This window comes from Mesoplodon bidens (assembly GCF_964165515.1).
Source record: "Mesoplodon bidens genome assembly, chromosome: 2".
Lineage (NCBI taxonomy): Eukaryota > Metazoa > Chordata > Mammalia > Artiodactyla > Ziphiidae > Mesoplodon > Mesoplodon bidens.
In genome coordinates this window covers 85,664,689-85,681,788 of record NC_138177.1, presented here as the reverse complement: position 1 = coordinate 85,681,788, position 17,100 = coordinate 85,664,689, and the positions used below count along the sequence as shown (strand labels likewise).

General features: G+C 38.4%; 1 protein-coding gene across 1 annotated transcript in view; it reads right to left on the bottom strand.

Moving 5' to 3' along the window:
* The window catches only part of PTPN22 (protein tyrosine phosphatase non-receptor type 22), a 60,620-nt gene extending 44,976 nt beyond the window's left edge, over window positions 1-15,644 (bottom strand). Inside the window, exons 1-5 of the mRNA XM_081222481.1 lie at window positions 15,461-15,644; window positions 2,375-2,483; window positions 2,036-2,112; window positions 1,812-1,907; window positions 1,346-1,384 (exon numbers count right to left, since the gene is read on the bottom strand). Of these exons, the coding sequence (XP_081078607.1) occupies window positions 1,346-1,384; window positions 1,812-1,907; window positions 2,036-2,112; window positions 2,375-2,483; window positions 15,461-15,547 (408 nt within the window). The 5' untranslated portion in view covers window positions 15,548-15,644. The remainder of the gene's footprint in view (window positions 1-1,345; window positions 1,385-1,811; window positions 1,908-2,035; window positions 2,113-2,374; window positions 2,484-15,460) is intronic.
* Window positions 15,645-17,100: the final 1,456 nt, after the last annotated feature.

The window sequence follows — 17,100 nt, the reverse complement described above, 5'->3', positions numbered from 1 at the left end:
CTCCATATATGCTAGTCTTTTCTGGGTAAGAAAACCCCCTCCCTCATTCAGAAGCAAATTCAGCTGTATCCTTCTCCTTAGGTTAGGAATTTCTAACCCCCTAGGGCTTCAACCCATGTCTGGATTCTCCAAAGATGGGAAAACTAACATTAAAGGATATACAAATTGCAGACTTCCTGGAAGTCCGAAAAACTAGAAATAGGGATCTGACATTTTCAGTGTTTCAAAAGGATTAAAACAAAGCTGCACGAGCTAACTGAAACCCCAAGTTCCCCTGGTTTTAACTGGAATTGTATCAACTCAGAATGGCAACAGTAGGTTTGAAGAGCATTGTTCAATAGAAATATAATACGAGCTACATATGTAATTAAAATTTTTCTAAGAGCCACGTTCAAAAATGTAAAAAGGTGGAATTAATTTTAATAATATATCTTACTTAGCCAAATACATCAAAAATGTTTTCAACATGTACTCAATATAAAACAGTTATTAGATATTTGACATTTTTAAACTGTCATCAATATCTAGTGTGTATTTTATATTTACAGCACATTTCAATTAATATGCTAAACTTTAACTGGAAATATTTAATTTCCATTTAGATTTCATAAAATTTATGGTTGAAAAAGATTCACATACCCAAGTTGTTCCAAACAAGGTTTTCCAATAACTGAATTGAATATCAGTCTTTACATTTAAATTCATTAAAATAAAATAATTGAGTTCCTCAGTCACACCAGCCATATTTCAAGTGCTCACTAGCCACACGTGGCTAGTAAAGGCCATTCTGGGCAACACAAAAGAAGCTCTGACTGGCAGTTTAAAATATCTGATTAAAAACAACAGGAAAATGAATTGTTACTTTAAAAAGTATACCTTGGGCCTCCCTGGTGGCGCAGTGGTTGAGAGTCCGCCTGCGGATGCAGGGGATACGGGTTCGTGCCCCGGTCTGGGAGGATCCCATATGCCGCGGAGCGGCTGGGCCCGTGAGCCATGGCCGCTGGGCCTGCGCGTCCGGAGCCTGTGCTCCGCAACGGGAGAGGCCACGACAGTGAGAGGCCCGCATACCGCAAAAAGAAAAAAAAAAAAAAAAAAAAAGTATACCTTATTTTTATTTTAAAACACAGAGTCTACTGGGAAAATGGCGAAAGAGGTTCTCAGAGGTTTAAAAAAAAAAAAAAAAAAAAAAAAGCCTTGAGAGTCATTTGGCATTCCCAAACTGAAAACTAGGAAGATGAGCATAAATTTTTCCCAAGTCACTTAAGTTAAGGAAAGTTCTGCTACCAAGGTTCCCCCTTCTTTTTCTTCTTTCCTTTACCTTTAGGTTTACTAGAAGGCAACTCACCTTCCCCATTTCAAACTCCATGCATGCCATAACAATGATCTGGGGGGTGAAATAGATGGAAACTTAAACATGATATAGTTCAAAAAAGCAGCTAATACATGGGTCCCAGAGTCAAAACGTGTTATTTATTCTTTTATTGTTTTATAACCAAAAAAGAAATCCTAAAAGATTATAAAATGTTGCTCCTACCCTTCTTTCTCTCTGTCCTCACTTCCCTTTTCTCTATTCAAATCAGTAAATTCTTGTTAACAAATGAGACTGTCAAGTTGAGAACTTTTATTTTCTTGAACAATAGTGACATTCTGACTTTGACTAAAAGGTGCCTGAACACCAAAATTCTAGTGACTGACCCCAAAAAGCACAGATTTGAATGTACATAGGAAACTTCAGTCACATATCCTGACACCCTCTCCCCTTCCTCCCTAAAAACTAGAGAATATAGTAACAAAAGTAGCTCTGCACTAACCAGGACACTGTATTCCCAAATCATCCGCCAGAAGTCCAGGACAGTTGTAGGCAAAGGTCCCTGGGTGGCAATATAAGCCTTGGGTCCCAAAACTCCCTAAAGGGGAACAGAAATTACATGGGGTGACTACAAATAATATACTCTCCTTCTTGTCCAGTATCCCTCCCTCCCCCCTCTACCCCATTTTTTTAGGTACCTAGAGAAATATGGAATATTGGATGTACCTTAATGAAGTTGGCATTGATGTAGCTGGAATCCTCATCAGAGGTTATCATGGACAGCTCTACTCGACTGTGGTCATCTATAATATAAAAGAAAGACAGGCTAATTAAGAGGGTTTGGTTAGAGGGCTTTCTGTAAGTCAGGAACTAGCACTGTGAGTAGTGGATGCTCATTAGTGTTTGAAGACTGAATGAATGAATGAATGTTCTTTTGTAGTCATATACAGTACAAATTTGTCAAAGCCATGGTCTAGGATTGGGAACAGCAACCAATGGGTAAAAAGAGATAAGATGATTGAATTTGAGAGAAGGTACAAGTTTAAAGGGAGAAATGAAACTTACAGGGCAAGATATCCTTATATCTGTTTTTCTTGATATTCTTGGGCCTCTCAGCCTCAGTTGCGGGATAGGTTTTATCTGCCTTATACTTGGTGGATAGTCTTTTCAGCGTCTGTAATAAAATTACAGTAATTCAATCAAATCATCCTAGAGAAAAGAGGTAAGAAGCTATCTCCAGAGAGCTTTCCTTCTCCACTGTCCAAACATTCCACTTCAGCTGTTTTAGTGTCCTCTAGGGCTGGTTGCATTCAGAACAGAGCCTCAGAGCATAAGGACAACAGAGTTTAGTGACATTTGGAGAAGTGAAAAGGTCACACTTTGCTGAGTTGCAAATAGCTAAAACTTAGAGGTAAAACCAGTGAATATTTAAAAAATAATATCTTCTGAACACACCCTGTGTTCCACCCAAAGAGTCAGATATTAAAAGTTTGACTTACTTTCTTTACAGCTATTACAGGGCTATTTTAAACTACACTGAGGTAGTCTAGAACCTGAGGTGGGGCTTAACCTGTACCATGATCTGCACCCATGACTTAGTCAATGGCAGTCACTGGAGGTGGGTGGGCATCTGTATTGTTAACAGCTCTGTGGTTTATTCTGATGTATATTTTTGAGTTGGATAAACTAGGATTTGAATTCTGACTCCCACAGTTACTGGCTGAGTGAAGCTGGGCAAGTTATTTAATCTTTCTGTGTCTCAGTTGCTTTGTAAGTAAAATGGGGGGATAGTTACCTTAGAGTTGTGGGTGAATTAAGTGAGTTATCGTATGTGAAACACTGGTACAGAGTACATGTTTAATAAAGAAAAGGTATTGTTACTATATAAAACAATAAATAAATAAAATTATTCTCACTTGCCAACATTATAGTATAGAGCAAAATTTCAGGTCAGAGTAAATGATAGTTCCTCTTTAGTTCCTTCTGATAAATCAACCTTGTCCTAGATTTCAACTCCCTTATCATTCGAAGAAACTGCATTTAGTAGATCTGACCTTTATCTACCCTTCTAAATTTGAGAAAGATAAGGGAAAAACATCTCTGATAGCTAATAAATATTTATTAGAACTTTATTTATTTATTAGAACTGAACTACAGAAAATAATTTTCATTATTTGCCCACTATTTAATAGTGACTTGGTCACATGAAAATCATTAATTACTTCCTATGGGTCAGATGCCTCAGCATCTTCTCAGTCTTCATTCTCTTTAACTTAACTTCCTTCTTGAAATTTCCTCCTCCCTTTGCCCTTATTAGTCTACATTATTTTGGTTCTCCTCTTTCTTCTCTGACTTCTCTTTCCCTCTTCTCATTCTTTCTTACTGCCTCTATGTCTGCTTCTATCTTCTAATTGTGAATTATCCAAGGTTCCAAAGTTAAGTCCTCAACTCTCTGCTCTTCTCACTAAATACATTTGCTCAGAGATATCATCTCTAATAGAAGGCATACCAGTTTTTAAAATTTATTTAACTAATTCAAATTGCATTATAATTCCAACTCCTATCGGATAACTCTCAAATTTCTTCATTTAGATTTGACTATTACGTGCCACTCCTGAATTTCCAACCATACCCTAGACATTTCCACCTGGGTGTCTTACTTCAACCTCAAACTCAGCACATCTAAAACTAAAATTATCACCGTCCCTACAGTTAATGCCAATGGCACTATCTTTACCCCAGGCAACCATACTCTAGAAACTGAGAGTTACTTTTGGTTCCCCACTTCCCACAATTCCCATCTCTAACTCAGTCAGCAAGTGTAACTGATTCTTCCCATGCAACATTTTGCATCAACTTTCCTTCCTATGCCCCTACAGATACTCTAATTCAGGCCCTTTCCCTTAAAGCTTGAACTGTTACAGTTGCTTCTTAACTCATCTTCATACTTTTCTCTTTCTCTGTTCAAATCCATTAAGTATAATTATGCTAACTTAATCTTACTAAAGTATTGCTTTTCTTATCTCTCTCATGCTAAAAACTACTTCAGTGAATCCCCCTTGCTACCAGGAAAAAGTCAAAACTCCTTAGTCAGGTACTTAAAATTCTCCCCAGTTGGACCCAAGCTAATTTCTCCATATTTGCTACTGTCCCACAATTATGAGCCTTCCAAAGATGGATTTCTAAGTTCTTTCAAGATTGTACAAACTGATGTCACTGACAATTATATGTAACATCGCTTCTTTAAAACTATGGGTCCCTTTTCCTTTCTCATAAATATATACCTGGTACTGTTTTTGCTTTTCTCACCCATAATTATGATCTATTTTGTTCCACAGGGTAAACTAATAGAGAGAAATAAGGAACTAGAAAAAGAACTTTTCTCATGTGACTGGCAACAAGAAAAACTTAAAAAGAAGGGAATTGTTAATTATTTTACTTAGTTTTTTATATTTCATATAGAGTTTTCACATAATTAGGAAGTGTGTCTATCTGTAGGAGTTTACTTAAGGACACTCATAACCAAGTCATAAAAAAAAATGGGTGAGGAAGGGAGAGCCTAAAATAAAGGAATGATGACACAGAGAGACAGAGAGATAAAAGAGGTAGTTGAGAATAGAAATTTGTTCCAACAAATCATCTAAACTCATCATTAGATTTCAAAATTAGCTCAGGATAACCTGATAACTGAGTCTGCAAGGAGAGAAAAAAAGTTGGGGTCATGAAAGATTTGTTAGCTGGGAGTCCAAAATACAAAGAATTATCAAATATCTAGAATCTAATTAAAGTGATACTTTCCAAATAATAAATAGATCATTAATTATTATAATAATTCAAAGTATAGGAGTGTAAGCTTTTTCCAACAAAGGATGACAAATGGAACAGACAGCCACTGCCTGTTTATCTGCTGGACCACAAATGCCAGCATGTATTGTTCTAATGACCTTTTTTTTTGTTTGTTTCTAGAGTTAGATCAGACACAGGCAACCTATTTAAAAGCAGGTATACAATTAGTTCTTAAATCCTAATTTCTTACCATGGTTTGAATTCTTGTGGGTTTTCAGAATTGGATTTAGGAGGAGAGACGCTGAAATGATCATTATACAGCATATTTTTACACCAAGATGGATGTAAGTGGACTAGTTTGGAAATTTAAGGATGTGGCACAAATACATGAAAGAATATAAACTATTTCCAGTTTGTACCAATTTCCAAGTTATACCAATTTTTCAGCTCGCTCTGCTCTTGTGCACCTTCAGAATAATTTTCAGGTTGCCATTGATTCCAGGGCAGCTGAAAAGATGTCAACTCCCAGAGCAGTTCATTCTAAAAATTTCCAGAACAGGGCCTCGTGCATACTCCCTGTTACACTGTTTTTATCTGTTTTGCTTTGCTTGCTTGCGGAATGCTTTCCAGGGAGAATGCCATAGGCAAAGCTCTTTTTGAAAGATATGCCTAAATTAATTGGGTAAAATTTCACAGGTAAAAGTTGTGTGTGTGTGTGTGTGTGTGTGTGTGTTTAGCCTATGTTTGTTTAGCTGTCTTCACTGCCACCTTCAACAATGGGAGAGAATGGCTTTTTATTTCCTACTCCGTTCCTTCTCCCAGAGTTATCTGGCTGGATGACAAATGGGGACATTCTTTTAGCAGAACATCACATAGGAAATGCCTGTAGAATTGTTAATTTGGAAAGCGTGAAAGATTTTTTTTTTCAGATATCTTACCTAGAGGTCAAACCACTGTGAAGATCTTTTTCTCATTCCCCTTCTCTCCCTGCTAGACCCCCCAGGCTCCAACACCCCAACAGAGAAAAAATCAGAGCCAACTTAGGACGGAGAACTGATAAACCTCACCAGAAAAAGAGAAACTCTGAGGGTAGGAAGCAAAAGGGTATAGAAGAGAAAGTAGGGCTATGGGGGTGGGCTGGGATTGGGGGAGAAAAGATAGGTTAAAGGGAGAAAGTATTTCTCTACCAATCACCAAGTGGGTGTGAGTTCCCTAGAGGCAGCACCAACAAGAATTGGGGAATAAGGAAAAGTTGCTGAGGGAATAAAGAAAAGGGGCCTCCTGAGCCCCTGATAAGTTGGAATGTATGAGAAACCAGATTCTGTTCATGCTTGATAAGCTAACAGTAAGCTGATTTGGTTTGTGGGCTATGCTACCCCTTTCCTTTCAAGACAGGAAAACAGAACCGAGGTCCTGGCCATGGATCTCTAGGAATCAGGACTGAACCTATTGCATGTTCATCTTATTGACTAGAAAGGTAATTACTAGTAAATGAACTGAGGTCACTCCCAAAAGAGAACAGAAAGGAAAAAGGAAGCACAATACCACAATACCTTTGCCTTGGAGGACTACACTATTGTATAGAAAACAGCATAAGTTACATTTGGGTGTGGGAAAAATCAGTCTTGGCCCTCCTGTGCCAGGCGGAAGAGGGGACTCAAAGCTGGGCTGTCTCCAGAGTTTCTCAAGATAGTTCCTCAATGCCTTACAACTGCAGGTCAGTACTATCTATTCCAAGCCTCCAACGGGATAGAGAAAGCATGAATGCTAAGAAACGGAATTAGGAGCTCAGGCCTCTACATCCAGTAAACAAGGGTACCACTAGTAGGAATGCGGGACAAGACTGAACTGGCCCTGAGCGTGCATACAATCGTCTCCAGCTAGACAGACAAACTTAGGGGATTGGGCGGCCATCCAATAGTCAGGTAAGTGAGCAGGTGGGTAGCAATAGCTAAACTGGGGTGAGTAAACCAAGTGGTTCAGCTTTAGATAAATACAATGTGAGGATATGGCAAGACATGTACTTAAAATGTATTTTAAATGTCCTGTGAATAACTGAAAATGTGGGCCTGGATGGTCCCTAGTGAAAGACTGGAGATGCAGTTGGGAGAAATTAGCTTTAGAGGTAATGTGATATATTTATTCCAGTGGAAGCAGCAAAAAACGACACCTTAATGGGCACAAAAGTCAGGAAATGCTGATAAGTATGTTCAAGTCATAGGCTGATTCACATAAATGAGTCATTTCAATTCAACAGATGTTTGGGCACTTGCTATGCAGGAGGTACTGTGTTCGTGACTGCTTGGCTAGTGTTGTTACCATAAATAAATATAGAACTAGGATGTATCTAGATCTTCTCTATAGAACTAAGATGTATCCAGGTCTTCTCTGGTCTGTCTATGATAAGTCTCCAGAAGCTGCTATAATACCCGTCTGACTTCTAGTGCATTATAAACCGTCATTAGTACTTGACCTTCACAACTGGATACCTTCTTTCTATTAGGGTTCATTGAATCCTTCATATTTAATAAATATGTCTTTGTATTTAATAAATACGATATTTACCTTTTCTACAAAAGCACCTCATCTCCAGGAAATATAAAACTCCTTTTTTTTTGGCTTTTTATTATTTAAATGGATTCCAACAACACTAAAGGAAAAATTTTGATATAGATTTTTAAATAAAAAAGTAATGCATATTTTTTAGTAATGCATATTAATTGAAGAAATTTTAGAATATAGAGGACCCAGAAAAGATGATTAAAAATCACCTATAGGGCTTCCCTGGTGGCGCAGTGGTTGAGAGTCCCACTGCCCATGCAGGGGACACGGGTTCGTGCCCCGGTCCGTGAGGATCCCATATGGCGCGGAGAGGCTGGGCCCGTGAGCCATGGCCGCTGAGCCTGCGCGTCCGGAGCCTGTGCTCCGCAACGGGAGAGGCCACAACAGTGAGAGGCCCGCGTACCGCAAAAAAAAAAAAAAAAAAAAACACCAAAAAAAATAAATAAATAAAAATCACCTATAGCCCCACTACTCAGTTAATCATTCTTAATATTTCAAAATATTACATTCCAACTTTTATCTATACATGTGAAATGAAGATGGAATCACACTGCATACAGGGTTTTGTAACTTTCTCTTTACTTATCAATTTCTATTATTCTACATAATTTTTAATGGTGGCAGAGTATTCTATTGTATGAGATGCAACATGAGTTACTTAACCCGCTCCTTTATACTATTGGACATTTAAGTTGCTTCCAATCTTCCTAAACAATAATTATGAACAATATTACAATAGGTGGCCAAAATCTATATAAAATCTTTCATTATTTCCTTCAGATGAATTTTTTGGAATGATCAAAGAATTTGCTCATTTTAAAGGCTTTTGATCCATATTACTAAATACATATCAGAACCCGTATACAAATTTTGCCTCCAGAAAGTTATATCAGCAATGTATGTGACTGGTATACCAGCAATGTAGGAGACTGCATATTTCTGAAAGCTGGTCAACATTAGGATTATAATGTTTTAAGTATAGGTGCATTTGATCAGTAAAGTGTTATTAGTGATATTTTTGTTATTTGTATTTCCCTTTGTGGTTTCTTCACTCCAAAACATTTTTTAGAAGGAAGAAAATACACTGTACTCAACTTACCCTACCTACATGAAGCTGTGTTCATATCTCTGTATTCATATCCAGCCTTTGAACAAATACATATAGACATCCAATGAGCTCATATATGCATATTTAGCACACTTGTCATTAGCTAAGCTCTCACTTTTTCTACACAATTCATACTTTTACACATGCTTTCTAAATCAAGATGCCTCAACTACCTCCAATGTAGAAAAGAAAAAAAAATCTAAGGAGTTTTAAACATAAAGACATGCAGCAAATTGACCAGCATAAAAACACATAACCAAGCCTTAACCCATATTTAATACAGTGGCTAAAATGTACATGTCATAAAACCACAATCGGTTGCAGTAGTTGACCAAAGTGAGTACCTATTCCTCTGTAAATTATCATCAATCGGATAAAAAAAATACATTAATGGGAGAGGATGGCCCTCATTAAGCTTAGAAGAAGGAAAGTAAAATCCCTAGTTTTGTCCAGAAAAGAGTGGTGGCCACAAGCCTGAGGATTCAAACAGGGAGATGAAGACTTCATACCATCACAGTTGAGGCCATTAAAATCACTATGCTCTTCAAGCAACTTTCTGATTATCATTGGCTTCTCATGTAAGTTTCTCCCCAAATTTAGAGAATATGCTGGCCAGCCAATGCAAACTTCTACTCTGTTTGATAGTGATTTTCCTCTTCCCAAAATTAATAAATTGGCATTCTTGTTTCTGGTGAATTTCTTATGTGTTTGCCTGATCCTCATCACTCTCAGCATACTGACAAAATTGAATTTTTAGATCAGCAAAGCTAAAGTCAAGACACGGGACTATGGTGATCCAAAATAGTTAATACCACCCTAAGTGACTGCTTGGCCTCTCTCCATGCACTCTGTGATCACAACAGTAATTGCATATATGGAACCTTGACAGAATTCATAAAAATAATTAGAAAGAATTAAGACCCAGCTACATGCAACCAAATGAATTTTAGAAACACAATGTAGTGAAAGAAGGAAGATATTAAAAATGTATATATAACATGACTTTATTTACATAGAATTCAAAAACATGTAAAATTAATCTCTTTTGCTTAGTGATATATATGCCTTAAAGCTATGCTGAAAAACAAAGAAAAAAATAATCTCATGATAGTGTTTACCTCTAGTCAGGTGGGAGTTGGGGGCAGTTGTGATCTGGAAGGACACCCAAGGGATTTCTGGGGTGTGGGCAATATTCTACTTCTTGATCTGAGTGAAGCTTATATAGATGGCTGCTTTATTACTAACTGTTAAATTGTATGTTTGTGTTTAAAGCATTTTCTGTGTATATGTTATATTCTATGATTTTTTTAAGTTTAAGAAGTTAAGACCAATGGATAAATTGGAAGCAATAGAGCGGGGTGGCAGGAGAGGACCAAGAGCACAAGCTCAAAAGTTAAACAGCTTTATTTCAAATCTGAGTTCTACCACTTATGAAATCCATGACCTTAGGTAAGTTGTTTAATTTCTCTGACCCTCAGTGTCTACTACATAGCAAATACTATGCTGGACGCTGAGGATATCAAGATATGCAGAACTAAATCTGAGCCTTGCCTTTGTGGAGCTACAATCCGATGGGAAAGCAGACATTAATCAAATAATCAGACAAATAAATGTAAAACTGGAACTGTAATAAGTGCTATGAATACCTTCAATTCAGCTGGGGTGAGGTTGGGGGAAGAAGAAACTTTTAAAAAATAACACATGGTGCTGAGAACTTACTCGATATATTTAGGGAGGTCAAGGAAGGCTTCTCTGGGAAAGTGACCATCAAACTGTTATCTGAAGAATTATGAAGTGTTAACTAGGTGAAGAGGAGTATGAGGGAATATTCAAGGTAGAGGTAACAGCATGTGTGCAAAGTCCTGTGGCAGAGGAAGCATGACAAGGACAAGAAAATGAACATGCTGTAAGAAGCTGGAGAAGCACTCGGCTGCTGGTCCGTGTGGGACTATGTTAGCCATTCATTATAAAGGGCACTTTGGGAATTAGATGAGGTTCTATTCGTGAAGCACTCAAGCACAGAGTCTGGAACATGGTTCCATGATTAGCTATTGTGGAAAGTACATGAACCGAAAGTTCATATGAGGAAATGCAGATTGAAAATAGTCATGGAAAAATTTCAGGCTCAGAAATAAAATAAATTAAATTTACATAACAAAGTGCAATTTTACACTAATTAAATTAGAAAAATAAAACATGTTATGATTTTGCTTGATGCAGTTTAAGTATAGTGGCCAAGAGACTTTGGAATCAAGCATACCAGAGTTTCAAATCCTGGTTTTGCCATTTCATGGGTAAAATGAAGATAATGCTTTCCTCTTGGGGTTGTTGTAGTGATTAAGATCATATATGGTAAACCACTTAGATTGCCTAGGATATGATAAGCAGTCAAAAATTTTACCTATTACTATCTTTTTTAGATATTAAATTGAGACTATCAAGGTGGTAAAGAAGATGATAAATTCCGATATCACAAATTTTAAAAACTCTGTTGGAAATATATTTGGCAAAACTTAACCAATTAGATACTAATACTCTGGTCCAGGAATAATAACACTTGTGGGGATCTAGCCACAGGATATAATCCCAAACGAAGGGGGAAACCACATGGACAAACGTTCATTGCAGTTTTATCAATAATCAGGAAAAATGAGAAATAACCTCAATTTCCAAAAATAGAGAAATAATTAAATTATTTGGGTGCCTACTACACGTCAGGCATTTAATATATTCATTCTTTTATCTTCACAGCAATTCTGCAAAGTGAATATTATTTGTTACCACTTTTTAGTTACTTTGTTCAAGGTCACATAGCTAATTACAGGCAGAAGGAAAATTTAAACCCAGATTTATATGATTCCAAAGTTGTTACAAGTACAGATGGTAAAGCAAGACTGCCTGAATTCGAAACTCAGTTCTACCACTTACTGGTTAAGTGACCCTGAGTGAGTCAGTAAACTTCTCTGTGTCTCATTTTCCTCATCCATAAAATGGAAATAATAACAGTGCCTTCCTCAATAGATTAAATGAGTTGACATACAAAAGGGTTTAGAACAGTTTCTATAAGAGGTATAGAAGTGTTAGCTATTACTTTGATTATTATATTTTCATCATACTATCCTGCATTAAAAGTCATTAATATAGATTTTAACCAACATGATAGTTTTGTTACAATGCTAAGTGAAAATATGAGAATACAAAATTGTAGCTATGCTTATAATTACAGTAATATAAAAGGCATCCTATCAATATAAATGGAGAAAAACTAGAATTCCTACACCCCCCAAAACTGTATTTGTTGGGATGTTGGTACTATGGTGAATTTATTTTATTTTACCTTGCAATAATATTATTTTATTAAAAAATAACAACAATAAGGCTTTATTTTTTTAAGTACTTTAAGAAATTTTCAATAGTGTGGTTGCACACTGCTATTTCTGCTGTATAGAAACTATGCTAACTAAAGACTTACCCTCATGCTAGGCCCTTTGAGGGACTACGGTTAGTGGCTTAAACAAGACATTATTGCATAGGGATTAATTTCACAGGCTCTGATATGACAGATCCAGGTTAAATTTCATGTCTATGGCTGAACAGCTGAGTGAGCTTAGGCCAATTATTTACCCTCTCAGAGCCTGTTTCCTTATCTGTAAGTCAGAGATCAGAACAACCTCATAGGGTTTTTTTGGGTTTTTTTGCGGTACGCGGGCCTCTCACTGTTGTGGCCTCTCCCGTTGCGGAGCACAGGCTCCGGACGCGCAGGCTCAGTAGCCATGGCTCACGGGCCCAGCCGCTCCTCGGCATGTGGGATCTTCCCAGACCGAGGGCACGAACCCGTGTCCCCGGCATCGGCAGGCAGACTCTCAACCACTGCGCCACCAGGGAAGCCCTAGGGGTTTTTTTTAATAAGTAATAAATAAGATAATGAATGTGATGCTTCCTTGACACCCCACCAAGACTATCACAATTATAATTAAATATTTAATAGAGTAATTGGTTGTTTAATGTCTGTCTCTCTAAGGCGTCCTCTAATGTCTTAGAAGATAAGCTCCACCAAAGCATGGAGTATTGCACTGCAGAACCAGCATCTAGCACAATGCTTTGCACATAGTAAGCACTCAATAAATATTTGAATGAATGCATGGAAACCTTATAGGAGTGGTCAGTGGCAGTTTCAACTACAGAAGGATTATTGAGTTTAGACTTGGCATGGGGAAAAGACCAAAGCAGCATGGTATTGGCTCTAGCTATCACAGTAGAGCTTTGTGCTCTGCACAAAGATACTTGGCCAAGGGGGAAGTGAGGACTGAAATCTAAGCCATGGACTCAGTGGGGGGGAAGGGTGTACAGAATGTCTACCTGTAAGTAGAGATGACTTTTGATAATTCCCACAGAGGCACCACCATTCAGGCCAGCAGTGGCCTTTTGTCACAGAATCAGCCCTCGAACCTCAGAAACATCAAATCCTGGGAGAAGATATTAAGGGCTGAAGGTGGAATGTGGTATATGACCAGGTGGAAAGCCTTCCAGTTTAAGGGTGGTATTCACCTTGTCCAAGCAAGTAGCCTGGCCTCATTCACTGCTCCCCAACTCCCCCAAAGCTACTCTCTCTGGTACTTCAGCTGAACCTTTAGGTGGGGCTGAGAGAAAGACTCTGTTTTTCCACTGGAGGACATGAGTCAGTGAACAGTGAGGTTCCACTTAATCACCACCCAAAAACAGGTCCTTAGAATTAGGAGCTAGAAAAGCAAGGAAGTGATTAATATAAAAGTCAGGATAGTGATCATTCCTCGGCAGGACAGGACAGGGTGGGTGTGGGGATGAGGACCTGATGGGAAAGGGACATGTAGAGGTCTTCTGGGGCTGACAATGTTCTATCCCTTGACCTGGGTGATGGCTGCTTTACAGTTATACTTACATTTTATGTACTTTTCTCAATGCGTATTATAGTTCACAGTTTTAAAGAGCTGGAAAAAATACAAACTATAAAAGGTTTTTAAGAGGGAAAAAATAACCAGATCTGTAGTATTAAAAGATCACTTGGGTGTTAAACAGAAAATTGATTGAAGGTGGGGCAAGGCTAGAGGCAGAGAAAACAGGAGGTGAGGTAGTTGCTATATTTTGGTGAAAGACTATAATGACTGAGCTAAGAAAAGGTAAAATATTAGGGATATAGTCTATATTATTTTTAAAAACACAACGAAAATAACAGAGACTGCCACTGCCCCCTCACCTCACTTTTTACCTCTGCATTGGGGGAATTTGGCTCAGGAGATATAGCCCAGGGGCAGGCACATGTCTAAGACACATAGGCCATGCTTTCTACCTTCCCTCCCTCCCTGCTAACTCTACTCAGAAGGACTAAGACTGCCTGGCTAGTGGCAACTAGAGTGCATTTTTCATGACACCACGGCATTATCCAAGTTGAGCTGACACAGGAGTTTCTACCATAATATGCAATCACTCAATCATAACATCTAATCACTCGGGACTTTACAGAGTGTTTTCACATCTACTATCTGGTACCAGAATGTTAGCTCCGTGAGGGCAAAAAGGTTCTTATTTTGTTCACTGCTATATCCTCAGTGCCTAAAACTAAACTTGGTACATAGAAGGTGCTCAATAAATATTACTGAATGAATGACCACATTTAAGTATTATTATTATTGATATTTAGTCATCACAATAATCTTGTGCAGAGAGGTAGGAAATTCATTATGATCCCCATTTCAGAAGTCAGGAAACAGAGACTTGGTGAGATTAAGGAACATGACAAGTAGTTGATAATTTGGTTGATGACACTGTCATGATTTAATTTCAGATTTTATATTTAAATTCCCTTAGTTTTCCCATTTCCTCATAGCTGAAAAGGTAAAGTTTGAAGTTCTTATAACTCTGAAACACCAGCTGGAAGTATTCCCAAATACATGATAAGTACTATCAGACATCCTACGTCATCTGATGTGCTGGGTTATAGGATGAGTGAGGCCTACCCAGCTGCCACTGCATCAGTAAGCACCGTTCCCCCAGAGGAGATGCAGTGCTCCTCTGGGTAATCAAATCCAGTTGACCCCAGGCTACCTTGTGCTTATGTTTCTTCCCATCCCTCACTTTTCTCTACTCCCCATCCTAGCCATTCCACCCCTCCAAGCAAAAGAAGATTAAGGAAACCCTGTTATTGCAAACATGCATGTTCTCATATTTTTTTCTTCATTAAAAAAAAAAAGAAAAAAGAAATATGGCAGAAAGTAGTTTTGGTGCTCTTCAAGAGTTTTTGTCATCCAAATGGAACCCACGAGAGGCTAAAAGCATAATGCTCCATGAAAAGTTAATCTTGGTCTCTTTCCTCTTGATATTAATTAAAATTAGCCATTTGAAGCCTAAACCACAACTCAGATACCTGGGAACTCCAGATGTTCAATTAATATTAGATTTATACAACTGGAATTATGTATGTCATCTGTAGGATTCCTAGTCAAACTCTAAGAACTAGCAAACAAAATATTTAAAACTATATTTTGGAGAGAACATCTAAAATACACAAAAACCACTTAGAGAAGTTATACTTTTAGGTTGCCTTCTTCCCCTGAAAGGTCAGTTTATCCCAAGAGCAAGTTGGTCTAGGAGAGTTGGACCACTGTCGTCAAGCAGTCTATGTAACTACCCTAAGAATGTCACACACACATAGGACTTACCAGAAATTCGTTGGCAAACTCTTCTTTGTTACTTTTCTTGTTTTGGGCCTCGTCCAGGAACTTCTGCAGAATCTCTCTTTGGTCCATGCTGCAGGGTAAGACAGACAGTCTACAAGAGGGTTAAGGGAGGGCATATTAGATGTGTGTCATGGCCGAGACAGCACTGAGAAGCCACTGCTGCCACCTGAGCAGAACATGTTGAAGGTTGTGGTTTACTGACTTCATCTCAAGCCCTAGAGGAAATTAGTACGTAACCAGACTCTGTGGTCACACAACAAAGCCAGCACCTCACTCCTGGGCCCTAGCGCCTTCCTTGTCAAGAAAGGAACCTGGTTGCAGTTCAAGTTTGTAACAAACAAGAGGCTAGCCAGAACGTAATGTGTGTGGGGGCTGCTTAGCTCTGAGACTATTCCACTCCATCACTCTTAAGCAAAGTTCACAATTTTTCTTGCTTCCTAGAGAAAAGGCAGAATTACAGGTCTCATGGATGGTTCTGCCTCTCCCCATATCCCCAATGAGCACAAAGGCCCTGTTGACACCTTCTGTTTCCTCATGTCCCAAATGAACTCTGTAAAAGTTCATTTAGGCCCAGTTTGGAGACACTGTTTGGAGTTAAGACATCTTCTACAAGGTTTCTTGTCAGTGTGATCGGTGGCAAACTTCTGTTCATCAAAGAAGGCGTTTTTATTTAGAACTTTTGATTCTGCCATATAGACCTAACTCTCTTTTGGATGAAGCAAAGTCAGCTGCTTCTGAGAGTCTGGGTTTCTCCCAGAGCTGGGGAAGTGCTAATCTCCATTAAGGGAAGTGTTGCTGATTTCAGGACCCCACCCCCACCTTCCAGTACTTTTTGGGCTTCATTTGGGTTCTGGATATAAAGACTGAGAGCACCTGGTCTATATGGGATCCAGGGGCACGGTGGCCCCCAAGAAGAGCACCTGACCAGGAATCTGGCATAAAATCCCCTGTATGTAATGCTAGTAAAATATGGAGGAACAGAAAAAGAGTAAAATCAACCACCTTGCTGGCAACAATACACATTTTAGGGCAGAAAGCCTGAAGAACTATTTCTAGAGAAGATATTTCTACTCTTCAACCAAAGCCTCAGGAAAGGCCATTGTTTCTGGAAGCCACACTGTGCATGTAGCATTTGGGCCCTGATAGGGAGGCTGTTCTAGAAAAAGCTTCCAAATCTCAGCTTGCATAAGTTCCCTCCTCAATGGGTTCAAACCTACCCAAGCATGTGAGAACGAGACAAAAATCAGCATAACATCTCTGTTCGAGGACAGAAGTTCAATAAATATGAGAACAAAATTAGTCTGAGATAATCAGGAAGAAAATTTGGAAATGTGCTGTTAGAACTTCCTCTATTTGCTATTAGCAATCCTTTCTGTTTTGCAACATTATTCAAACTTCCTTTAGGAAATGATTCTCAACACTCTTTGGCTGCATCTACTTTACTGAACCTTACCACAGGGAAGGAAAGGTCACTGAGGTATCTTGCTTATAGGCAGTGTGAAGCCAATGAAGAATTTCAATCCTGATCCACATAATAAATTAAAATGAACCATATCCTCAACAATATTTGATAAGAGTAGAATAGTAGAATAGTAGTTCTCAAACTATTCCTAACTATCATT